Source organism: Hydra viridissima, unplaced genomic scaffold (genome assembly GCF_058129835.1).
Source record: "Hydra viridissima isolate aposymbiotic clone 2 unplaced genomic scaffold, HvirCarnegie_v1 scaffold_8, whole genome shotgun sequence".
Taxonomy (NCBI): Eukaryota; Metazoa; Cnidaria; class Hydrozoa; order Anthoathecata; family Hydridae; genus Hydra; species Hydra viridissima.
In genome coordinates, this window is record NW_028324307.1 from 17,124,486 (window position 1) to 17,152,461 (window position 27,976).

The 27,976-nt window shown below is 29.7% G+C and overlaps 2 protein-coding genes and 2 pseudogenes across 2 annotated transcripts; all 4 read right to left on the bottom strand.

The window, feature by feature from the left end:
- Nucleotides 1–682: 682 nt before the first annotated feature.
- LOC149885416 (uncharacterized) lies at nucleotides 683–2,119 on the bottom strand (annotated as a pseudogene).
- A 1,967-nt stretch (nucleotides 2,120–4,086) lies between these two features.
- Nucleotides 4,087–8,172, bottom strand: LOC149885417 (uncharacterized; annotated as a pseudogene).
- Nucleotides 8,173–11,716: 3,544 nt separating this feature from the next.
- On the bottom strand, nucleotides 11,717–12,742 carry LOC145183581 (zinc finger MYM-type protein 1-like). Its single transcript, XM_090094684.1, has one exon. The coding sequence runs from the start codon at nucleotides 12,740–12,742 to the stop codon at nucleotides 11,717–11,719; it is 1,026 nt and encodes a 341-aa protein (XP_089950810.1).
- A 12,791-nt stretch (nucleotides 12,743–25,533) lies between these two features.
- On the bottom strand, nucleotides 25,534–26,960 carry LOC149885418 (uncharacterized). Its single transcript, XM_090096143.1, has 2 exons — nucleotides 26,426–26,960; nucleotides 25,534–26,236 (listed from the first exon to the last, which is right to left on the bottom strand). The coding sequence occupies exons 1-2, from the start codon at nucleotides 26,767–26,769 to the stop codon at nucleotides 25,549–25,551; spliced, it is 1,032 nt and encodes a 343-aa protein (XP_089952269.1). The 5' UTR covers nucleotides 26,770–26,960; the 3' UTR covers nucleotides 25,534–25,548.
- Nucleotides 26,961–27,976: the final 1,016 nt, after the last annotated feature.

Genomic DNA, 27,976 nt, shown 5'->3' on the forward strand with positions numbered 1-27,976 from the left:
TTTTTCACCGCCATGTTGTTTCAATTCGTGTTTTCTTTTAAAATCATCATCAAATACGCTATCGCACTTAAGACACACTAATTTTGTTCTCTTTCTTTTTTTGTTTTTATTTACATTCATTGTAACTTGCAACAAAATAAAATACACATTATAAAAAAGAAAAACGATCATAAACATATTTTAAAAACCGGTAACCGACAATAAATTATATATAGTTGACCTTTCTCCTACAATCGAAACGGGATTATGATTAACTCTGAAGACTTTTAAAAGTACGATTAATTTATTATACGATTAACTTTTAAAACTTAAAATTGTAAGTCTTAAAAGTTAATCGTAACAGTTTTAAAAAACTTAAAATGCTGTAAAAAATTGAAAGTAAATATTTTAAAATGTAATCGCAAAAATTAAATCAATCTGAATTGCCGACTAAGGTCATTGAATCCGTTTTGTGCCGACTAAGATTCAGTGTTTGGGGGGGGGGGGGTGTCACACACCCCATGCACCCCCCTATCGCCAGCCCTGTTTATAAATATTATTATAAATAGTATTACTATTTATAAATAATATTATAAATATTACTTATATTGTTGTAATATATTATTACTAATATTACTCAAGTAATAATATTTTAATGTTTATTTTTTTTTTAATAGGTAATATGTAAACTTTTTATTTATATTTAGTGACATGTGTAAGCAACTAAAATCAGTTTTATGTGGATAAAACTGTGAAAACATTTTGATAAAAGATTGTCAGAACTAAGTTCCATAAATATTGGACGTTACAAGTTTTTGATTGCAAATGGGAAGTTTAACTTGTTTTTATAGGTGCATTGACCTGTAAACTTATCCCTTTGCCATTTGCACCAGCTAGTAATTAGTTCTTGTGCAAAATTGATGGCGTGTAGCAGCATCACCTTCACAACAGTGTCATAAAACTGGAAGTACAGTTTTTTTCATAAGGTACAGTTTATCATTCTGACGAAAAGCCATACCAAAGTAATTCTGCATTAAATTAATACTTGCATCAGTTAGTCTTCCTTTTTCTGAAAGAGTTTTATTGTCGTCCTCTCTTTTTTTTTTAGTGCCCGTAAATTCCGAAGTCTTGTTCTAAGTCTCTTTTGAATATGACCAAGGCACTCAAGTTTTTCTGGTATCAAAGTTTCTCCATAAGGTCTTTGTCCTCTTACTTTGCTGTATGCTGTGGTGTCCCCACCTTCTATGTTATGACTATACCTTAAGTTTAACTTTCTCAATGAAGAACAAAAAATAGAAAGAGCGCCAACGGATTCCATAGCACCAGATGATTCACGATGATTGATTGGACACTGATGTCTTATTTTCCATAGTTTATAACCAGCTGATCCTTATCTCTTTGACCAAATCTCACAAGATTTACAAAATTTTGACATCGTATAATAGTACAACACCTTTTTATTACCCATTGATATTGCAGATACAACTCCGTTGAATAACCCCTTTTTTGCCATCACCCATCAATAGAAATATGACAGTCAAATATATCACTGCTTATTGCATTGATATTTATCTTTTCACGCACTTCATGTGCAGCTTTTTGTGTACTTTTTCCAGCAGATTTTTCATATACACAATGAAGATTCTTATTAATTTTTTAATACGAGGTAAATGCCATAGAAAATGGCATATTCATCGTTGTTGTAATTGTTTGAATTCCAGCATGACCTTTACCAATCTCACGAAAAGCCATAACTGTGCGATAGTTAACTTGGTGTGCCTTCTTTACAAGCTTACTTTTTAATGGAGATTTGCATGCTGAACAAAAGCTGCATTTTATATATGATTTAAGTGAAAACCTTTGGTGTTCATTTCCTACATGTGCAAGCTTAACAGGTGGGGCTACATTCAGAACAGCGTGAAGACTTCTCAAACAAATCTTTCGTAATGCCAAAGTGAATGAATATAAAAAAATTAAGGTCGTTAGATGTATATTCATTTTTAGCTGGGCTGCCAATAAAACTAACTGTTTTGCTCACTTTTTTAGGAATTGTACTATTTGTACTAGTAAAAATATTTGAACCAGAAGGACTTGCATCTAAAATGTTTTGTTGTTCCAACATTTTATGTTGGTTTCCATGAAAAAACTTTTATTTCCCATCTAAGAATATAGCATTCAAATGTGTAAAATAATCAAAACAAGTTGTTAAAATTCAATTATAGAATTTATTTTAGACATTAGTAATGCAAACTAGTGATCGACCGGATTTCGGTTCGGATCCGGTTTCCGGCCAAGTTTCCGGCCGGAACCGAAATTCCGGTTTCGGGTATATTTAAGATTTCGGTTCCGGCCGGATTTCCGGTTCAAAATGTTACCGGAAAAATATATTATAAAGCTTTATTTAGCAAAATACCGTTATTTTCATTTTGAAAAAATGATTAAAAAATTTTTTTAATTAGTAGTTAAGCTTGAGAATTAATGTAAATAAAATTTGGTTTTGTTTGAAAACTAATTAATTTTCTTGTTTAAACTAATTTTAAATTAACATTCATATTTTGTAATGTTTTTATCGCTATAATATGAGCTGAACTATCACCATTCCGCTTCTTCCAGCTCATTTTCTTAAACATATTGTCATGATCCAAATGGACAATTTTGAACCTCCTAAAGATGAACTGGCTCCTGCAGCTCATAGTCTGACTATAATGAAAAAAAATTCCATCTTTTTCGCACATTGTAAAAATTATTGCGCAATCTCGAACAGGGGAAAATGATTAATGCGCATTTTGGCAATCCAAAAAATCATTTAAGTGTTAAATGATTTTTTTGGATTGTGTAATTGCTTCTCGATGCCTTAGGTTAAAAAACTTTAAAAAAAAAATGTAAAATTTTAATTATTTTTACTACATTAATTTTTGTTTAAATTAGAACTAACTTTTTAAAAATATATTACTTATTTTCGGTTCCGGTTTCTGTTCCTGTTTCAGTTTGGATTTATTTTCGGTTTCGGTTCCGGTTAGGAATATTTAGAATCTTTTACCGGTATGGTTCCGGTTCCAGCAAAACTTATGTTCCGGTCGATCACTAATGGAAACAGCGTAATTGCAAAGTTGATATAAAGCAAAGTATAGGCGCCGACTTTTGATTTTGACCAAGGGGGCGAACTGAAATGCTAGGAGGCAAAAATTTCCCCCTTCCCTTCCTTATTCTACTGACATCATTAATGGATGACCCCTAACTTCAATAAAAACACAAGGGACTATTATCTACTTGAAATACAAAAAATAAGAGAGAAAATTGATTTTATTTTTTATATAAGTTGAAAATAAATGAAAAAGGTACTTGGTAAGGTACCCATAAGTTTATTCAATATAAAGTATGGTATTTTTTATTAACTTATGAACTAACAATTTTTATAGCAAAAGTATTGCTTTGAATGGTTGTCATTTTTACAAATTCATTACTAATCTTTGTCATATCCAGAATATCCAGTTCTTCATTGTGACAATTGATAATGGACAAGTGATTAAATCTCTTCTGGGTCATTGTATTTCTTAAATATGTCTTCATTCTTCTCGGCGTAGAAAATGATCGGTCTGTAGTACATGTTGTTATTGGAACTGTCATAATTAAATGCACGAATTTTTTTAGCTCCGTAAGACGAATCATGCTATTTTCATGACATTTCGAAACATTTAAAACGTCCATGAAAGATGCTACTTTTAAATGTTTGGCTTTAATTATACCATGAAACATGTCCCTATGCAATTTAAGTCGATCTATATTTAGATCATCTTTATAAAAGTCACAAATTGTTTTTGGAGAGACTTCTAAATTAATTAGAAAAGACTCTGCATTCAATAACAACAATTGAGAGTCAGAGGTAAACCTTGATGCAAGGCTACCTAGAACAAAATCAATAACTCTTTTGTAGACTTCCCTGTTAAAAAATTCGCCGTAGATTTAACGGAGAATTTCCGGCAGCAAAGTGAGAGCACTTTCTGCGTAAAAATGAACGGTTTCCGTATTTTCTATTTTCCGTTAAAATCAATGGAAAAAGTCCGTTAAAAAAAATACAGGACTTTCGCCGTAAAATTCACGGTTTCCTTATTTTATTTTTCCGTACATATAACGGAGAAAGTCAGGCAGCAAAGGGACATCTCTTTCTCCGTAAATTAATAGCAAAAATGATATATTGTTACCAGCAAAAACAATGCAAGGAGATTGTGGAAGAGTAATGTCCTTTTTCAATATCATCTGCATTTGCATGCTCCTACAAGTATTAAAACATGGCACAAACATATTACTGATAAAATTAGCTATATGAAACTAAATATATGAAATTCTAAACTTTTTTAATCAAGGAAGAAGAAAATCAAAGGAAAAATATTTACCACAGTTTGATGAAACAAAAACTTTGAAGATTCTTTAAAAAACTGGCAAATGCCCAAAATTGCAGCAACAAGTGGTGCTAACACGTGACCTTGGCCTGCTAATGACATTTCATTCATGACTTGCTGCATTTCTTTTTTGTGTTGCAAAAATTTGACAATTATGGTAGATTTCCTTTTAAGATTTTCTTCAAATATAAAAGCTATGTCAACACCAGTCAATTTTTTAAAATGATGTAAAAACCAATTGGCTTTAAATAAAAATGGCCATTTGGTAACTAACGATACAATTTTTAGTTTATTTAATCCAACTATATCAGCACGTTGTGAAGCATAAGTTAACGAATGTAGCCTTTCTATTTCGTAAACATTCCATGATGAAGAGTGCAGATTGTGATGATCTTGCAGCCACCCAATATGGTTGTCCTGACTTTTTTCATTTTCATTTTCACCGAGTCTTGGCAGCCAATCAATGCATCCATAAGAATCTTATGGCTTGACTTTTGCTTTTTTTGATTCTTTATCCATTACACAACTTTCTGAAGCAAAGTTTCGTTTCACTGGATTTGGAGATTGTAGCCTATTAATATTTTCAACACGAGCCTCTAGTTTTTTCACAACAGAGCTGCATCCCGTCCCCACTCTCTGATTTTCAAATTTATCCTCAAGAGAAATGGGGTATTTTCTGACAATTTGATATGCAATTTTCTCCAAATTTTTACGACCTGGTTTTCTTGTAATTTCTACAATATCATCACAAATGACCCTGATCATTGTACTTTTGTGCATCGGCAAAAGAGGAGCATTTTTGTGGAGTAAATCAATAATTTCAGCTGGTAGCCTTTCCCAGGGAACTTTGAAAACATCTACCCAATTGTCCAGCATAGCACTGGAAGATTCAGATGTAGGAACAATTGAAATTCCAGGTTGGATTGAAACCGGAACCAAAGCATGAACCTGAGGAAAACATTCGATGGTAGGATTTCCTTCTAAAATTTATATATATATATATATATATATATATATATATATATATATATATATATATATATATATATATATATATAGATATATATATATAGATATATAGATATATATAGATATATATATATAGATATATCAAATATACAAATATATGTATATATATATATATATATATATATATATCAAATATATAAATATATGTATATATATAAATGTCAGTTTATAGTAAAAGTATAATAATGATCATAATATAAACATAAAAAATACATTTAATTCAAAAAGAATACAAATTAAATTTAAAAATCGGACACAAATGATTTTTTTTCTGAAGAGAAAGTAAGTTAAGTTAATGCTAAGTACTGTTTTAACAAAATAGAGAAGAACAAACGACATAGTAAAAAAGATGTAAAAAAATTAACAATAAAAATACAAAAAAATACCAGTTCTTTTTACTACTTATCAAATAGCTGATGTTTTAAAACAAAAAACCCTGCATTGTTCACAATATAAACTGAAAGCGGATAATAGTCGTATAAGCTATCTGATGATATGCATAAATGCTCAGTTGGAGAATCATCCAAAATCTGGAAGACACCAAGCTCAGACAAATATTGTGCTTCTTTTTTCTGCACTAAAAAATGAGGAAGCTTGCTATTATTCACAAGGACAAGGACAATCACACCAACAGCAACAACACAAAACTCGCATTGACTTAAAACTACAATCTCACCAGAGTTGTACAAGGTGCCTTTAATTTCGATTTTCACTGACACCTGGCAATATTTGTGCAAACCACAGTATGGAATTGCATTACCAATGCTATTTGAGTATGTGGAATATAAAAGAGGATCTGACTTTTCTACTATAACTTCATTTGAAAATAGAATAATGGAAGAATTGTATGCTTGTAAAAGTTTATGCTTTTTACTAAGTGTTGATGTAATGTTGATAAAGTTTGGACTGTGACGAATGGCACGCTTGAAAAACTGATGGTTCTGTTCAAACCTTAATGTCCAAAGTCTTATAAGAGGGCCCAACTGCATGAATAGGTCAGAATAGTGTGCAAGATAGTGATGCTTAGGACGTAAAGCTATAAAAGGGAAAGAACTATATCTCAATGTCAAATAATCTTCAATTAAACATTTGAGGTAGCAAATTTGACTTTCAATAATTTTTGGAGCAGTCACATATTGAACAATCAGTCTTAAAAGAATAACTAGTTCCCATACTTTGTCTGCTCTGTCATTTATAAACTGTCCAATAAAAAGTGGGAGAAGCCGTAAAAAATACCAGTTCTGACAAGCAGAGCCACACAACTTATGGTTACTGATTGGCTTCAGTGGGCAAGGTTTAACAGCACAATCAGAATTAATATAATGAAAGTTTTGAATTGCTTTGTTCAAAGTATCCCAGTTAAACCATTTCTTTTTCTTAATGAAGTATGTCAAAAATATTGGTAAATCAAAGCTAACAATACCTTTAAAAAGATCATGTCCAAGACATGGAGGCAAGCCAGGATAACATACATTATAAAATTTTAAGACATTAAAGACAGAGTTGAACTTTACACCCTCTACAGACACATTTTCATCATCAACCTTACCGACAGACTCTTGGTATGATAAAGAAGTGCGATACAATTTACTTTGGGCACAAAACTTTCCTTCGTCAAAAGCTTGTCTGTCTAATGTACAATAACGACAAAAATATTTTCCTGTACTGAAGTTTGCAACAAACCACCAATAGTATGACTTCCCAAATTGTCACCAACAATGGAAAACAAAGTAGTTGGCACTTGAATATTGTTTATGATAACACCATTTTTCTCAAAATAAACAAGATCCTTTATTAAAGGAGCAAATATCTTTTTTTGTCCAAACAACTTGAAATCCATTTCCTTAATTAACATCACTAATTGTAGTTGATCTGTTTTTGACCTGTGTTGTACATAAAGGTTTCCAAGCATTAAATAAACACCTAAAAGTTTATGTTTAGATTTAGCGGAACCTAAAGGATTAACAACTTCAGAAGCACCTTGGAAAAGTATTAAACTAATCGGATTATGTTGTATATTTAAAACATTGTGTATTTTTTGAAAAACTGTACCATCTGTAAAATCTGAGTAAACTCCTTTCACTGATGGACTACTATTTTCAATTTGCAGTAAAACTGATTTATCTAATAAAAGTTTGTTAAGAACATTTACAACTGACACATAGCTGCAAAAAGATATCTTGTTTAGTCGGTTTCGCCCAAGTTTAATTATCTTAGGGGCTACATAAGGAAAATTAGCATTAAAAAACTTTTTACGATTATGCTTCGAACGAAGAGGGCCATTTTCACAATGACATGCATCGTGCAGATTATTCTTATGCGCTAAAGCTATTGTTTTTTTGATTTGATCTGCATTTGCTCCTAAAATATGCATCCTGTCTTCAATTGATTTTAACAAATGACTAATGTTCATGTAATTAATATTTTGCAATTCTTATGCTATTTTTTCAATTGTAGACTCAGATAAAAATAATTTAGTTTGTAACTGAAGATAAAATAAAGGCTCTTGTAAAAGATTAAACTTGCAAATGTACATTATTTACAACAATTTCTTCTTGGCTGTCTTGAGTGTTAACAATATCAGATGATAAAAAACCTCCAATCTCCATGGATACATTTGTGTCTCTATTAATTGCAACAAAAGATTCACTTCTATTTATAGCAAAAGGATTCATATGCTTCCTAGATTTATAGCTAGTAAAAGATGAGACAATTTTAAATTTTGCATTGCAACCAATATATGGGCATTGAATTGCTGTACCATTCCTAATAAGATCTTTTAAATGAATAAACAATGCAGACAGATCCTTGCAATTTGCACCACACATAAGAACTTGGCAGGAAAATGAAGTACCTTTATTATTTAAAGTAGCTAATCTTGCATTACATTTAATTTTACCATGATCACGATAAATATGTTTTTTAAAATTCCAAAAACTTGAAAAGCTTTGAAAACTACCATATGCACAGCATGCAATCCTGAAATGTGGTTCCATGGAATGCAAACGACAATGATGAACATATGCATTAATAGTAGGTAGTGCACTATCGCACTGTTTACAATTGTACATCTTAATATAATCTAACTAGTTAGAAATCAAATATATATAGTCAAATAGTTAACTATTTAAAAAGAAATATAGAAAACAAAAGAAAAAGAACTACATTACATAAAAAAAATTATATATTTTTATAAAAAATACATAAATAACCTCAAATAAATATACTGTCAAACACAAATTTAATGTCTAAATCAAATAGTAAATAAAACATATTTAAGATATATTTTTTTATGGTTATATGTTTAGTGTTTCTTTCAAATACTATAAAAAAGTAAACTGAACACTAAACAATATGAACTTTAAAAAACTAAATACATTATAAAAGGTTCTTAAACCATATAAATCCAATATAATATAGGAAACAAATTTTCACCAGTAACTATCTTTAATAAACATATATATCTATATATAACAGCATCTTTAGGCTAAATTAAAGACAATTTTTTGAATGCACTTCTTTAAAAACATATAGTACTTTAGTTCCAGTAAAAAATATATTAAAGTCTCTAACTTGAAATTTTATGTGTATAATTTCTCCTCGTGTAAAAGAAAATTGGCGCTATAAAGTATAGAGTAAAATGGGGTCAAATGAAATACTTAAGAATTTTAATTAACTTTTTTTTAAGAGAGAAAGGTTTTTAATTTTTTTTTTTTTTTAAAGTTGTTGAGGAATTTGAGCTGTATTTAAATATATACAAATCAAGTAAAAAAATTTTTTTGTTTTTTAAGAAACTTTATTTAATTGAAAAAAAAAAGTTATTTCATTCTACCCCACATTCGGGGAGAATGAAATACGCAAATCTATATGTAATGAAAACAACACTTAATTAAAAAAAAACAAAAGCAACCAATAATAACAATTAAAAAATTAACCCATATTAACAATTAAAAAACCTAATAAAAAAAACTTTATTCTTGTGATGATGTTGAGTTGTAGAGAGGTACTAGAGGCTGAGCTGAGTTGTCACTTTTGCGGCACTTTTTGGTGCAATAAAACTCAGCGCCTTTAACATATCGCTTTGGCATGCATTTTTGACAAAGAGAAACCTTGCATTTAGAATTTTCACACTGGTTCCATTCTATATTTTGACTTGTTGAAGCTTCGCCTAAAACTTTACGGCACTTTTTACACTTGACTTGGTTTGTAGCTATTAATGTTGTTGGAGTCGCTGTTGTTGCTTGGTTTATTTGCTGCTCGTCATTAGAGCTAAGCTTGCGTTGTTTTTTAGCTTGCTTTGCTGCTTTTTTGCTCTCAGCATCTTTCAATCTCTCGAGTATTTCAGGTTTATTGAGACACTCCTCTTCGAACCTTGGTGCGCCTACATTTTTTCGTTTTTTTGTGTCAATGTGTTGAATGCGAAATTTTTTTCTGGGCCACTTAAGCACCAATCTTTTTACAGACATTTTTTAGATTTTTTGGAGCAGGACGATTGCCAGCATCATTGATGCAATTTCCAACTGTATAGTGGATTTTTTTTTAACTATTGCTTATGGCTCTAATGCTCAACTTATGACTCCACCAGTTTATGAAAAAGTTATACCAATCTCATTTTAATGTACCATTAGGAGACAAATGAGATTGACCTTGGTGTTGCAAATAGTCGGTAACTAGTGTGATGATGTCATTATAAGTTCTTCCAAAGCCCCAATTGGATAATTTGATGAGCGTATCTACCAAATTGATTCAAGTTGATGCGACAATCTCGTGTTAGAACCACTCCCAATTGTTTCAACTATGCCGTGGACACGCCTGTAAAGAGTTGCTACTGGTATGTTGAATGATTTAGCAGTTTTGTTAAATGAAAATTCACTGCTTTGTACTTTGGCCAGAGCAAGCGCAACTTGCTCTTCGGTGTATGGTTTTTCTTTTTTCTTTGAGAGCAACTTGTTTTGAGGCATATTTTATATTAGAATAGATTTAATAATAATCGATTTAAAACTTATCCACAAAATTTACAGAGATTGATTGGTCGCTTGAGATTTAATTAATAAAAGCCGCATTTAACAAGTGAGCAATTCGCGTATTTCATTCAACCCCACATGTATCCGTTTTCGTTTTTATCTCATAACTTTTTTCCTTGAATAGCAAATATAATTTTGAAAAAAGATTCTTGACCAACTTAAAAAGTTTTACCAGAATATTTATTAAGTTCGATGATATCAAATTTAGTTTCCGAGAGTTTTATGTCCATTTTTTATATCATATCGCTTTCGAAGACTTAACAAATTATAAAAAAAATTTTCTTTAAAAAATAATGTTTAATATCATCTTATTCAGAAAAAAACTCTCTACAAAAAAATCAAAAAATATTTGCAAAAAGTTTATTCAATAATTAATTAAGAGCAAAAGAATAAGCGTAGTCATAACTACTTCATTCCACCCTCTATTTCATTCTACCCTGTTTTACTATACTCAAATATACGGTTAAAAACCGTAATTTAAAGTTACGGAACTTCTCCTTATCATAAATACTGACAAAATCATGTAAAATGATGTGATTATTTCAAAAGTCTTAAATATAGGGTAAAAGACCGTATTTTATTAAAAACGGATTTTTTCCGTAACATAATAACGTAAAAAGTCTGATAAATACTACGGAGTTTTTTTACAGTGCTGATTGTAACGCTCTTTTACTGTGAAAATGTGTGGCTCTGTTAATCTACAGTCAAATCTAGTTGGTAGTTTTCTTTTCCTTGGTTCCTTAGGTTCATCTAAACCAAGAAGTTTCCATTCCTCTTTAAAATCTTCCCACATGGTGTCTTTCAATGTATCAATAATATCATTGCATGTTTTTAAATGTAGACTTTTACTCTAGATAACGGTATTAGCTCCTTCCAAATGCTTTGGGATGCTACTAGTAATTTTAAACATGGTAAATGTATCTGCCTTATCTAGTTGCTTCCTGAATCCGTATGCTTTTGCCCCCGCCTCATTTTTTTCAGTATTAGACATTTCTGAAAAGAAGTTCTGCAATTCATCATAATTGTTCAGTATTGATACAAGCGATGTGTATCGCAATGTCCATCGTGTAGGATAAAATGGTCTCAAGAACAAATTGTCACTTTTTTGCTGAAATGTCTTAAACCAAGCAAGTCTCTTCAGTGATTCGCGAATGAACGAAACTAATTCCCTACTAAGCTGAAGAATATCTCTTACCTCGGTAACATTCTTCATAAAGTCTTGGGTTACGAGATTTAGTGTATGCGCTTGACAATGTACAAATAATGCTCTAGATTCAAGGCCTCTTATTTTTGCTTGTAAGCCGTTATAAACTCCCGAAAAATTACTCGCACCATCAAACCATTGCCCTCGTAAACATTTATGGGTAAACCTAATGTGGTTAACATATCACAAACTACTTTGAAAAGGGTTTTACCATCAGTTTTGTTAGTTCCGTAAAAACCTAAAAAACATTTTTCAATTTGAAACGTGTCACGGTCGACCGATCGAATACACAATGAAACCTGTTTTATCACAGATATGTCTGAAGTCTCGTCAAGCATTATTGAAAAATATTTATTTTTCTTAATTTTGGCAGTAATAACTCTGATTATTTCGGATGCTATCATTTGAAGCAATTCGTTTATTATTTCATGCGAAATCCATTTGTATTTCGTTCTCTGTAACCAAGAACTCAATTGCGAAACATCTGTAGCTCTAACTTTTAAAAACTGACTCAAACTTGAAGCTTCGTCTGTATGACCTCGAATGGCTAGTCCTTGCCTTGCGAGTAAGGCAACAGTGGAAATAATATTATCGAGAGCTTCTCTTGATTCCTTCATATATTTTTGGTGCGAGGACGAAATTTTTGAAGATATATTTATACATTTATCTTTGTAAGATTCTTTGGTAATATTTTGTCGGTGATTTACTGATTTTTCATACGTATTAAATCTTTCAACGGCTTTTTTCCAATTATCAAATCCTTCTGTAGTAAAATTTGAATAAACGGCCTTGTTAGTTTCGTTTCTTTGGCATATTGAAGAGAATGTTTTATCTTTGTCTTTGTCATAATGAAGCCATTTGTACGTGTCAAGCCAGGAATTGAGAAATTTACGGTTTGATTTTCTAGAAGCCTGCTTGGCAGGTACATTACAAGAAGATTCAGTTGAATCAGACAGTTCTGAAGATTGTTCGTTGGAAGCCAAAGTCGTTGGTGACGCTGGCTGCTCAATAGATGGCAATAAAGCTATTGCTGAGTCTGATTGTCTATCTTGAAACGGGGCAGTAGATTTATTACTGGTTCTATTTAAGTATTTTAACATAGCCATACTAATGATCCTATTGCTGATTATTGACATTGTGGTTAACATAAAAAAAAATAGCGGTAAAAATAATTTAACAGGGATAATACCGATTTAGTTATAAGAAATTGTTCTGCAAAATTATAATATAGATATTTTCCAATTATCTTCCTGAATGAGCACAAAAATTGGAGACAGAGCAACAAAAAATGAAATGAGTAGGATTTTGAAAGCAGTGCATACTAAAATGAATGACTGAAAGTCAGGAGTTCTTATAACAAATCGAAAGACATATCCCAATACACTGCTCATTTTTAGAGGTTTTAAGTTGAAACTATTTTTACTTCAGTTTTTTTTTAACCACTCTTTTGAGCAGGTTGATATGAAATAGAAACCGTTGAAAACGAATTAAAAACCGCATCTTTTTTCTTTTTTTGACCATTTTTCTAAATATTTAAAACCTTCAAAAAATGAGGGGTCATAAACATTATGTGGCTGTATCTTTTGAGCGTCAAAATATATTTTGATAAAATTTGAAAACCTAATTACAATTTATATTTGAATTCAAGATAGAGAATTCTTTTTTTCCAAAAAATAATTTTTTTCAATCAGGGGGATGCAGGGGTCATTTTTCAAGGGTATTCCTGCCCCTGTGATCCGACTGCCGAGATTTTTAGTAAAAAAATTATCATTTTAATGAATATTAGCAAAATAATAGTTGCAATTCGCTTCTTGTCAAAAATTTATTAGGAATGCAAATTTTCCATCTCTACTGACACACACAAAACGTGAATAAATTTCCGATAACAAAATCAGACAAATGAAATGCCACAAACTGTATTTTAAAAATTGTAATATGTTACAAAAATGAAAAAGAAATAGGTATTTTTTCAATCTTTATATATTCTCGAAAAATTTTTTTACAATCTCGTTGAACTTTTTCAACAACCATAGCTCTTAGCTTTTCACCGTGATGGACGTTTTTCTCAGACACAACGAACCATTTCAGTGTCTTGTTTAAGTTTTTATTCACTGCTTCAGATGTTTGTTCTGATGTAATACCGAGCGGGATTTTCTTCCTATCGAGATACTCCTTGAGATGAACTTGGTTATGTGAAACTTCCATCAAAGTAAAATCTTCATTGCGAATACATCATGGACATATACTTTTAAGTGAAGCATGGACTCCACAAACTTGTCTATTTTTTCTTTGTAGGATATATCGAGTTTCATCCCAAAACAGAATTCAGCTACAAAATCAAACAAAATTTAACTAAATATTAACTTGCTGAAAATAATAGTATTAATATATTCGTGTCTCCTAATTTTATTTAGACTGGTAGGTCAATAGTCCCCTATCTGTACTAATTGAATAAAAAACGTTCTAAGAAGTGTTTAAAAAAATTTAAAAAGCAATGAAGTGCCTTCTTTAAACCTCCTCAGGGTTTCAATACATTCCAGATATTCAATTGAAAAATAAAGTGTCATTTCGTCCAATGATCTTAAAACTTTGGCACAGTTAAGTCCATCAAAACCACCACCATTATAGCCATGCCTGATAACCGTTTTCTTTTCAAGAAACTCCTTCAGATTTTTATCAGTGAAGAGGAGATCAATAATTTTACTAACATGGTGTTCATAAATATGATATTCAGGTGGTGGAATTATGTTGATAATTTCTTCAGTCAATTTCTCATCCAACAGACATGGATTAGTAACATTTTTATAATATTGCATCTGTATACGAGGTTTGCTATCAAATTGGTATTTTTTGAATTCATCTGCTAGTGATCCGAAAGTCCTTTGAAATCCTTTTTCATCAATTGGCCCATCACAATAGCAACACGAGTATTTTCCACCGCAACTCTTAATTATAGAAAAAACTTATAGGTATTGCTTACTTAAAGTATAAAATATAAATGTAATAAGATACTGACTGATAATCCAATGATGATGTTGATCAATTTGAGGTCAGAAGTCAAGGTAAACTTCAATTGATTGAGTTGAAGGAGTTGGAAAAGTGTTTTCAGATTGTGATGATTCTCTTCTACGTTTAGAACTATGACTAAGATAATCAATACTCTAACAAATTGTTTAATTTAAACAAATTATCAGACGATTGACGTAGTTTATTGAGAATTATTTGTCTAATTATCGTGTTTATACCATTAGTTTGATATTAGATCATTTGAAATTAGTCTCTAAATAAAATTAACTTCAATTTCAGGGACAAACCAAGTGATTTGGAAGCAAGAGTAGAAATACCCTTGAAAAACGCCCCCTGCATCCCCCTGATTGAGGGAAAGTAATTTTTGAAAAGAAACAAAATATTACCTTGAATCCCATCATAAATTTTAATTAGGCTTCAAATTTTTTCAGAATATATTTTGACGCTCAAGAGATGCAGCCACATAATGTTTATGACCCCTTCATTTTTTGAAGGTTTTAAATATTTAGAAAAATGGTCAAAAAAAGAAAAAAGATGCGGTTTATAATTCGTTTTCAACGGTTTCTATTTCATGTCAACCTGCTCGAAAGAGTGGTTAAAAAAAAACTGAAGTAAAAATAACTTCAACTTAAAACCTCTATAAAAGAGCAGTGAATAGCATTTTATAACAATAAAAAAGACAAAAAACAAGTTTTTAAAACATACATCTTCATTTAATATAATGCACTAAAAGAAAGTTAAGAATTTTTTTGCCGTTCAAGCGTGGGTTGATTTTTTCACAACCATACTTGGATATAGTGCCAAAATATGACATTCTACATTAGATTACCGATTTTAAAAGTTCTATTGACTCAAGTTACAAAAACATCATTCGTAATTAGAAAAACATGTTTTTGTTTGAGAAATACATAAAAGTCGATAAATTAGCAGATAATTTATTTTGACAAAATAACTTTCAGTTAAACAAGGTACAATTTAAAAGTTCTTTTGCAGAAAAAATCTGTTGTTCATTTTGTATATATCTCTGGCATGAATTTCTTGCATAACTGTTATGGCTCTTTCAGCACAAATATTGGATCTCTGAATTCCTTGAATTCTGCTGGGCTCCTGTGACCAAAATCTTTTTAAGGTCTTCATGGCTGAAGTTGAAGTTATTGCTTGTTCTAAATTTTTAAAATCGTGTTCTGAGTATTGCATGTCAGAAAATCATACATCAGACCAAATTGATGCAATGAAATCGCAAATCAAACGCAATTGATTATTATCCGATTCAGTTAAAATAAAAGCCAGAAGGGCATAGATTGCTCTTGAATTCCATCTGGCATTGTGCAACGATAGCAGATTTTTGAAATTTATAGCTGGAAAGCTGCCATTCACCTTCATGTATTGGTAACTTTGTATTAACTCGAATAAAAACTCCATTTCGTCTCTCCATTTATTAATCTTCACTTAACAAATTTGTTCACCTTGCTTAAAGCTTGACTTCAAATTTTCATAATTTTTTTGCAGGTTTTCAATAAATTTGTAATGCAATTCTGGCGATTTTGACACTCCTTCGTTAAGAATTTCATTCATAGTATGTTTCAAAATTGTGTCCAACACATGATGCTGACAACTAATAAATTAAAATGGTTCAAGATTTTTTTCTTTCAAGTTCTCTTTGCAGTTGAATTACAACTCCATTTCTTCTCCCAGTATTCACACTTTTAGTTTCAGATATTATTACTTTAATACTACTTCAAAGTTGAAATTTATTCAACATTTCAACTAATCGACTGTAAATACTAAAAGCTTTCCCACCATCTAGTTTTAAAATGGCTAGTTTCAACTCCTTTTCTGCATTTTTTAAAACCAAGACTTGATACTCCTTCTCTGACATTTTTTTACCGTCAAAACGCAACACCTAATTCTCATTTTTTAAATTACTTATCATGTGCTTTTCCACTTTTTGAGCTGCTGGCATTGTAGCTCTATAAACCCTAGATTTAGATGGGGCTTGTAAATTGACACCACATTCCGATAAATTTTTGCAAACTTCTGCTGATTTCTTAATACTTAGCTTTGACTTCTTAATTAAGTTAACAGCCACAGTGGTGTTCTCATATTTTCTCTTAAATTTTCGTCTGGAGGAATATAATTAGAATCTTGCTCATTATTTTGTTCATTGCCTTCTTCCTTCTTGTCATTGACCTCTACTGTATCTGTTTCAGGTATGCTAGGTCTCTTCCTGCCAGCCTTAGATGGATGTACTTTAACAATTTTTGATGTACAATAACCAACTTGACCATTAGCGTCCACTTGTAAGAAATAAAATGCTTTGTCTTCGTTGCTAACCCATTTACCATTTACTTTAGTTATATCAAATAAATAATCTCACTTTTCTTCAAGATATTGTTTAGATTTTTGAACTGAATGATATTTGTAATGAGAATTTCCACTTTTTTTGTTATAGGCCTTTCATAAAGTATGCGTTTATTATAACTGTAAGCTACATATGAAGCTTAAAATTAAATCTATTTTACATTTTAAGCACACATAAATAACTTACTTTAATTATATTAATTGTAGATTTTAGTAAGCACAAAATAATCACCTTGATTTGAACAAGCTTATTTTTACAGCAAACGACAATTTAAGATGACACTTGCAGAATCAATTAGTATTTGATGAATTTAAACAATTTATACATAAAAATTGTATATATATATATATATATATATATATATATATATATATATATATATATATATATATATATATATGTATATATATATATATATATATATATATATATGTATATATATATATATATATATATATATATATATATATATATATATATATATATATATATATATATATATATATATATATATATATATATATATTGTGAGGAGGGAAGATGAAGAAAATTGTAAACATTATCTTTAAGTTTTTCCGACTCAAACACGCAACATTCGAACGAAGAAAAGAGCGAGTCAACCAAAAACGCCAGGTGGACCCACATGTCTAATAACATGAAAAATGAATAAGTCACACCATAAATGATTAAAACTGTTTTCGCAAACACGACTTGAAACACAATGATATGATTTTAATTAGTAAAGTTCTAGAAAGTTCTGTAGCCACTCTGATATAAAGACTTATAAAAAGAAAACTATTAAAACTTGTTTTAAAGAATACCATGACTCAGCAGTTGAAACTAAATTACTGAACGATCTTGAAGAAAAAGAATTGTATTGTCTGGACGAGAATTCAAAATAACACCTGCGGACAGATAGAAGAGGAACGGTTGAAAAAATCTCTTACATTTTCAGAGATTTTTTTAGATTTAAAGAGGAACTTATGAGAAGGACAGTTTAAAGAGGAACTTATGAGAAGGATTTGGTAAGGGAATGTGTTTGAGTAACTTTCAAATTTGTGTCATTATAAATATTAATGTATTGTTAATTGTATGAGTTAATATTAAGAGAATGTATATATTGATGAGAAATAATTGAGAATATTTATTAAGAAAAATAAGTAAGAGAAGAAAAATCAGTCGCAAGTATTTTTATTTTTGTTTTCATTTTAAATAAGGCAATATTATAATTATTAAGATTTTTATTATTGCTTCATGCGTTAAAAAAAAAATTATTAAAAAATCTGATGCTCCTATCGCGCTTTTACCACATCTGCGTTACACACTGACCATAGATATATAAATCACTGGATCCGGTATAGCAGTCTAAAGTTAATCCCGTCAATAAATACTCCCGGAGTATTTATTTCCTAGGAAATATGTACTCCGGGAGTATTTTTATCCTAGGAAATAATTACTCACGGGAGTAATTATTTCCTGGGATAAAAATACTCCCCCAGGATATAAGTAAAGTTGAATTTTGATCCCCTAAAGTTGAATTTTGAAATATATAAATATAACACTGAATTTGAGGTGGCGCGTCGCATCTCTCTGATGCGTACTGATTAAATAATTTTAAGCGTAACAACATTGGTTAAAAAACAGATGGTTTTTACAGTATTCTTATATTGAAAAGAGGTTGCATCTTTTATTATTTTACTTCCTTTAAAGTTTTCAAAAATATTATAAAAATACCGTGGCACCTCCAAATTTTATCAAGTGGATATTTTTTCTTTCTACTTGTACCGTTTTTTTTTGGTAATCGGCTTTAATCGGCATTTTATTGGGTTTCCCATGGTTAATTTTTTATTTTTATTTTAAACAGTTATATCTTGTAGTATTTAGAATCCTTATGATTCCTTGGGATTATCATGAGAAACTCCCTTATTAAAAATTTCTTCCTAATTTTTCTTTTCTAATAAAATGCTAATACTGGAACCCAGCACTATTTTTGGCCTGCGGTTTTGGTACAAAAAAATAATTAATAGATAAAAGTAATTATTTACAGTTTATAAAGTTTTACAGTTGTAATTATTGTGTTTGAATACAATATTTATAAACAAAAAAAATTCTTTTGAGGAAAAGGTAAAAGATGCTGAGACTTTAAACATGATAACAAGTGTCCCCGCATTTTCAATACATCAAAGTTCGTTTCCATAGGTGATTTACCTGCTAATAATTCGGCTGCAAAGGCAACAGCAAACAATCCACAATTAAAATCATCTGTTTGTTTTTGTACAGGCAGAAAAGTTATAAGTCTTCATTACTATTAACATTGTTTTTATATAAAGACTGAACACATTTCAAAGAAACAGGATTTAGTGAATCATAAAGACTATCACAAATATTGACTCTTCCATTAGAACAAAATGTAAGAAACCAATGGCATGAACCATTATGCATAAGTTGAATATGTTCAGTATTGACTGGCTGGTATGGATTATTTGAACATTTTTGAGAATTTAGTACAGATTGGAATTCTGCATTTGGTCCTAGCTGTTTACAAATAAGCATTTGGGCAGCATCCATGATGTTGTCATTTAGCCACGAATTATGAGACAACAAAATCTGTTTATCTTCATTTTTAAGATGATAAAGATTTGGAAAATTTAACCATAGTTTTTGAGGTTTTAAAGCCTTTTTTGAGTCAACTGAATTGATTATTTGATGTGATTTCCAAAATGTTTGTTCAACTGTAAACCATAAATGTTTTTCTGCACAAATGATAATCCATGCAGATTTCCATTTTTCATTATTGACAATATTGTTCAAGCAAGCTGCAACTCCACAAAAAGATCCAAATATTTTTAATAACTTTTGAATACTTACTTTTATTCTATTGTTCCGTTGCATTAAACTTGAGAGTTCGTGATCTTGAAATTTAAGGAAAATACGCGGAAGAAGAAACTTTTTTTTTGTTGCAAAATGTTTTTAAATCTCTTACAGGTATGATACAACGATTAATATGTTTCCGTAACAATAATGGATGTTTTCACTGCACTAATCAATATCATTTCAACAACTTCGTCAGGTAACATGCACCATAAACTTGTAACTTTTTCTTCAGTTTCAACACAAGAACTCAACGTATCATTATATAATGACTTTTTATTTTTATCAATGTATGGCTTAAGTAAAGTAACGTTGTATTTTTTCTTTAGAGTAGTATTTTTTTGGTTAACCAAAGTGCACAAGTTGTTTTTAGAAATTGAATGTACTGTATATGGACCAAGCCATTTAAATGAAAATTTTCCTCCTTTTCTATCTATCCTTTTTTGATTTTTTAAAAGAACTTTATCATTAATTCCAATCAAATGAGGTGCTTGATGGCGTTTATTATAATCTTTCTGCTGTTTATTTTGAGCAGTTTGAATGTTTTTGAATGCGGTATGGTAAACTTTTTCTCGTAAAGAAATAAAAGAAGTAAGAACTGCATCAAAAGTTTCTCTGTCAAAACTTTCAATGTCATGCTTTTTAATATCAACCATTCCGTATTTAACATCTACAGGTAAATTGGGTTCTCGATTATATAATAGAAAAAATGGTGAATATTTTGTTGAAGTGTGCTTGCTAACACGATGTGCAAATAAAATTCTTTCAATAATGTAGGGCCATTCTACAGCTTTTTCATCAAGAACTTTAACTAATGCTTCTTTTATAGTTCTATTCTGACGCTCACATAAGCCATTAGATTGAGGATGGTAAGCAGAAGTTACCCTTTGCTCAGTTCCTGTCATTGCATGCAATTTTTCGCTGACTTCATTTACAAACTCTCTTCCTTGATCATTAATTTGTATTTTAATGCACCCGTGTCGACAGGTTACTTCATATAAAAAGAGTGCAATTGAATCAGCAGTTTTGTTTTTAAGAGGTTTAGCTTCTGACCATTTTGTGAAATAGTCTATACAGACAACTAAATGTTTAAAACCATCAACCTCTGGCAAATTACAAACATCAAATCCAACTTGTTCCATTGCTTTACTTACAATTGGAATGGAATGCAGTTCTGTTGAAGAACTTATTATTCTACCATGTTTTTGACATTGATCACACTTTTGAATAAACTTTTCTACGTCGAATTTAATATTGTGCCAGTAAAACCTGCTAAAGATTTTGTGATGAGTTGCATCTCTTCCACGGTGCGAGGCCATTGCTTTTGCTTTGGAATTTTCACTAAGACCAAAATGAATGTCAGATATTATCTTTTGCTGTTGATCTTTACAAGCAACGACTAACTTTTTGCTACGGTATAGTAATTGTCCAGATAAAATGCTAAAATTTTTGCAAGCTTTTCGAAAATTAGATTTCTTTCCTTTATCAGCTTTAATTTCTAGAGGATAAACTTTTTCTTTAAGGTACTTTTCAATTGCAACAAAATCAACATGTCTCGCCATTTTTTATTTTAAGTGTGTGTAAAATTTACTTTCGATATTGAAGGAACAATTTTACGACAAGCGATGCATCGCAATGTCTTCAAATCCTTTTTCAGCCTTGATATACTACTAAGTTCACTTGGTTTTTAATAAGTTTAAGAACTTAACTATAACATAATACTGCTCAATTTACCACAAAACAGAATTTACAAATGTAAAATCAATTGTCATTAAAAGATTGCTTTTCGAATTTAATTTAAATGGTAATAAGTACTATCATTGGGAGTACTTATTTACTAAAGGGAGTATTTATTTACTAGCTTAAAATGACTGGGGGAGTACTTTTTGACTAGGAAATAAGTACTCCGGGAGTATTTTTTTACAGGGAGTTATTTTAAGCTGTTACACCGGCATAGCCGTATCTGGCCTTTCAAAAAAATTGAAGCCGAGCATTTTTTGAAAATATGACGTAGAGTGAGGCAAAATGTTCCTACGCGAATGAATTCGTATTACTTCAGTATTATATATTCAGTATAACTTCACTGTAAGATAACTGTTTATTATTAATTGTTTATTATACGAATTCGTAAACAGTTTAAAGTAGCATTTAAAATGATAAAGCATTTTATTATTGTAAATAGGTTTAATAAAAGTAATTATGTATTAATAAATTTAAATAAAATTTATCTACTCAGATTATATAATCTTTGTCATTAAGTTATTTTGCTCAAGACTTGAGGCTATTAAGAATTTATCAGTATAGCGTGAGTCAAGAGACCTAAGGAATTAATAATAAACAGTTATCTTACAGTGAAGTTACCCTGGCAAACAAAATATACAGTCTAAATCTTGAAACTATGTTCCTGTTGAATATTGATTTGGCTTTCAAAATATGGTATTTTCAAAAGACTTAAAACAACTATATATACATCTTTATGTGTGTACATTATATTCACTATAATATATATCTATATTTATGTATATTATGCATGTTTGGTTTACTGTATATTGACAAAGTCTTTAATCTGTTGGATTAAGGTAATTTTTTTACAATATAATGAAAAATACTGGTAATATTAAGAACTGAAAATAGTTAATATGTATGTACCAGTTTGTGTGTGTGTGTGTGTTTGTGTGTGTGTGTGTGTGCATATATATATATATATACATACATATATATATATATATATATATATATATATATATATATATATATATATATATATATATATATATATATATATATATGTATATATATATATATATATATATATATGTATATATATATATATATATATATATATATATTCAGAAATAATTTGCATTATTTGCAAATGTTTTGTAATGTGTTATTAGGAGGAACATAAACACTTTTTTATTGATTTAAAGTTAAAGAAAAAACTTGAACTCCAGTTTCATGAACTTTAATGAGACATTCAGAAATTATATTTGCTTTTTCTTTTGAATTAAGTCCATCTGTTAAAAAATATGCTACTGGGATCTTCCAATGTCCAATTACAGCAACTAACAGTAGAACAAAAGCTTCCTTAGCAACACCATCACTGTAGCAACATCATCATTAAATCCTGTTCCATAATCAATATGATTTATGTCCATCCCAATCAATTTGCTTTCGAATTGACATTTCATCCATCATCAAACTGCATTTAATTTTTTTTATTGAATTCATCACTTTTTAACTTTAAAATTTGGAATGCTTCATGAATAAATCCTGGTTGTCCATTAACACTTCTATACCATCGTCTCAAAGTATCTGGATGAGGAAGACAAGTGTCAAAGGACTGTCTGACAATATCATATGCTTTTGCTGAATAAAAATGTAATGTTAATGCAAAAGTTTGCAATGATGGAGGATATTTTAATTTGGTTTTGGATTTCAGTTTTTTTTGAATTAAATCTTTAATATCAGGATTAAGACTACTTAAAGTTGCTGTGGCTTCATCACTAATCAAACATTTACCTTGTACTTTATTGATCACATTTCGAAGTTTTGCAATTTTTTTGTTGAGTCTGCACTTTTGTTGCATTACACATCTGATATGTTTTTTCTGTGATTTATATGCATCTATGACAAAAGACCACTTCTTTTTGACAGTTTGCAGATTGTCTGAATCAAATTTGATGCAATCTCCTAAACACAATATCTTATCAGTACTAATCGTCTTTTCCTTTAAGGTATTCTCTATATTTATCTCAATTTTTTCTTCTTTAATCAGTTTTTTTAAAATTCTTTCAGTGGGTGTTTTCTGAATACTATGTGTAGCTGGTTTTAAATGTTCTGGAAAATCAAAAATTGTTGGTACTGCATCAGATTTAAGATATTTTCTCAAGCAGAAACCAGATGTTTTGTTTTCATCAAAACAATCTTTAGAAAAATGATCTGAACAAATATAAATTGCTAAAGAGGGAACAAAATTATTTCATTTTGTTACAAGAAAGAACCCATGCTTCTCTTTTTTCTGTATTTACAGGAAATCTATTTAAGAATGCATAGCTAAGATTCATTATACATACTGTGCCTGTCTTTTAAAATCTACATAGTAAAATTATATTGAATCTTTATAAATAAAATGTTTCAAATCTATATAAACTACTTTCTTACCTATGAAAACTTTTTGAGACCCCTTTAACAGATCTAGCTGTACATCCAAAAGCACTGCAAGAATTAACCATTTTAAAACTAATACCAAATCTTGAAATAAATAATACATAAACATATATGTATATTATAGATAAATATATTATACATAAATGTAGATGTATAATTTTGTATTCATTGTTAGTCTTCTAAAAATTCCATATAAATTTTAGATCATACAACCATGTAGAAGATATTGTGTTAATTCACAGCATAACATTTTAATAAAATTATACGCTCTTTTAACATTTTTTTGCCTCACTCTACGTCATCATGGTAAACTTTTTTCGGCTTCAATTATTTCTGTCTATGCCGCACTATGAATCCAAATCTCAAAAATGTGGCCAAAAGTCGTTTTTTAAAAGTATTCCAATATATAAACATTTTTTATAATTTAGAAAGAATATTTACCCAATAGCTGAAAAAAATATTTTGCAGAATTTTTAATACGTCCTTTATATGTTTTGGGAGTGATTTATTGCGCTTAAAAAATAAAATAAAAATTTCCAAAATAATTCACGAATTTTTGTATTTTTTTAAATAAGACAATTTTTATATTATTATACAACATTTGTAAACTTTTTTAAAATTTCATTTTCATATATTATTGTTAATATGGTTTTAATCAAAAAAGAAGTAATAACTCGATTTTTTAGCTTTAGATTTTGGGTTTTTGAAGAAAGGAGAAAAATTTTTAAAATATGTATTTCCCCGGTTACAAAAAGTGATAAAGCTTAAAATGTCCACTTTTCACTCCTAAATTTCTATCACATTATTATGAACGTATTGGGTATAAAACAAATAATTTTTTAGCTGCTCGAATTTGCTCCATTTTGGTTTTATGTCAATTGTTTCAAAAAAAGACATTAGAAAAAGCCCGGGGGGGGAGGGGTGAGAACAACAAATGCAAGACTTCATTTCAGCATTTTTATAACTTGAGATCTTTTAAAGTTTATATATATACCTTAAAAGATCTCAAATATATATACACACATACACACATGTATAAACCAATATTTGCAACATTTAGTAATATAGTAAAAATTATTTTTAAAAAATATTTATTGTTCATCAAGCAAAAGGTTTAAAACTTCAGTTATGTTCTTTTGATCTAGCCTGATACTTTTTAATTTTCATTTTATATCCTAAGTGTAGCACATACTCAAAAAGTCTAATCCAACAATGTAAAGTAGATAGTCCCATAGTAAGAGATTTTTTATTTGGAGTAAACATTCTGATTTTTACTAGATTGTTCATCTCACTCGGTTTTGCAAAACAAATATTGCACGATTTTGATGAATTCGAAAACATGATAGCATTTACTGACTTGCCATCCAACATAGTCAAGTCAACAACAATTTTAATTTTTATGGAACAGTGCTTTTTACTACTGAGAAGATCTAGATCTAAAATATAGTCTTGCAGATTTTCGATTTGTTTTCTAAGATTTATTTATTCTGCTGCAATGAGTTCATTTGTTTCCTTTAGGTATTGTAGTTCAAGAGGTCTACAAAAATAAGGGCTGGATGGTTTAGGATTATTCCAGATGTTTGAACCCCCAATTTTTAATTTCAAAGGAACTATTGCAGTTTGAAATACTGACTGTTCATTCTGCACTCCAGTAGTAAGATCTGTATCATCAAACCTTTGATTATAAATACTTTGTGAAGATGCACCATCCATGCCACATTTCAAATTGAATACTCCATGTGTAACTGTTTCATCTAAATTTTGAAGCTGCTCAGAATTTAGTTTCAAAATTCGAAGCAAGGTATGGTTAACCATGTTCTGCAAACTACACTTCGCAGACGTTTCTGTAATATGCAAACCCTCTGGATAACAATCTGCTTTTGATTTTAGGATTGCTTTTAATGGGGGATAAATGTCAGCATTTTGCATCAGAGATGAGTTTCGAATAATCTGGTATTGTAAATCACTCAAATCACATTGAATTTTAAGTGATAAAGCTTGATCAGCAGACATCATAATTGGCTGATAATTATCAGATTGGTAAGTTTGGCCTGGTAGATCTTTAGAAAACATTTTAACATTTTTTCCCAAATCAGATTTTCCAGGACTTGATTTTGCACGTACAACAGCAGCTTCTGCTAATTCTTCAGTTGTATGAGTTTTAGCCAAACTAAAATAAAAATAAACAACATCATTATTTGATAAACTATTTCCATTATGATAATTTCAAAAATTGATACTATGGAAAACTGCCTTAACCACACAAGTGTGGAACTGTGGGTGTATATTTTTATTAAAAATTATATATTTAATCAGTGACTTTTAAAAACAAAAATAGCAATTCTAAACTAGAAACTACCTTGAAACTTTCCTCCTTTTTGTTCTTAATGAACACTCTATCCATTCTTTTTCTGGTCGTCCAGTTTTTAAAGTTGAATCAAGTTTAGTATTTTGATTCTGAAACAACTCACTCTCTAACCAGGCCACTTCTTGTTTAACTAATCTTTTAAAATTACGATTATGCTTTGCATATTTAACCCGAAATTTATAAATAAAAAGTCTAATTTTTTCTGAGAGTTCTGCATCAGACAGTTCTTCATTTGTTAGCAATTTATTTTTTGCTTCAGTTTCTAAAACGGCTTGCAAATTCGCATGATTAACACCAACTTCTTGAATTACGCTTATAAGTTCTAATCTTTTCATATTTAATCAACAACAAAGAAAAAACACCTGTATATTCTTCTAGATGCACTCTTTGCAATTAATATTTTATGAAAACAAAGCTATAAATTTTCTTTACAGAAAACGACTCTATATTGAGTTTAAATACAGTTTACATCTGTTTAAAGTAAAAAGATTGCACAAAGTTCACTTTCTGTTAAAAAAAAAATCGGAAAAAAGTTTGGGCCACTTTTTCGCAATTTGGACTCATTGTGTGCCGGTGTAGCGTTTTTAATTTACTGCCATTAAAATTTTACTGCGCAGCAAAATTCCAACGTAAAAATTTTACTGCGCAGTAAAATTTCAACGTTGGAATTTTACTGCTATCGTTATTTTTTTACTGACTTTTTTAATATACAGTTTCTGGCGTTTATTTTTTTGGCGTTTTCAAGATGTACAAAAATATTAACTTTCATGATATCAGGAAATACTTGAATGACAAAAAGTTTCCTGAAGGTGTAAATGAGAGAGGAAAAAAGGCAAACTTTAAAAGGCAATGTAAAAACTTTGCAATTATAGACAACAAATTGATGTATTGCAAAAAAAATAAGGGAAAATGCATAGCTTTACATAAAAAAATGAATCAAAATCTGGCCTGGTAAGTAAACTATCATTTAATGTATGCATTAAATAATAAAAGTTTCATTAAAAGAAAAATTGAAGTACCCTTAGTTTTATAAAACATGTATATTTTTACCCGCCCCTCCCAAAAACTTTAACATCTCTTCTTTTCTTGATGACAGTAAAAAAATAACGAGCGCAGTAAATTTTTAACATTAAAATTTTGCTGCGCAGTAAATTTTTAACGTTAAAATTTTACTGCGCAGTAAATTTTTAACGTTAAAATTTTATTGCGCAGTAAAATTATAGCGTTAAAAATTTACTGCGCAGTAAAATTTCAACGGAGTAAAATATTAACATGACACCGGATCCAGTGTTTTATATATCTATGACACTGACAATCCTACCTCACATTCTATCACACTATATTTGCGCTACCACTACACTTTCATAGAGCCAAATTTATCTTTAACAAAAAGATAAATAAATATTTAAAAAAATAAATAAAATCCTCCGCCCACACTATATATATATATATATATATATATATATATATATATATATATATATATATATATATATATATATATATATATATATATAACCATTATTCGTATCATACAAAACA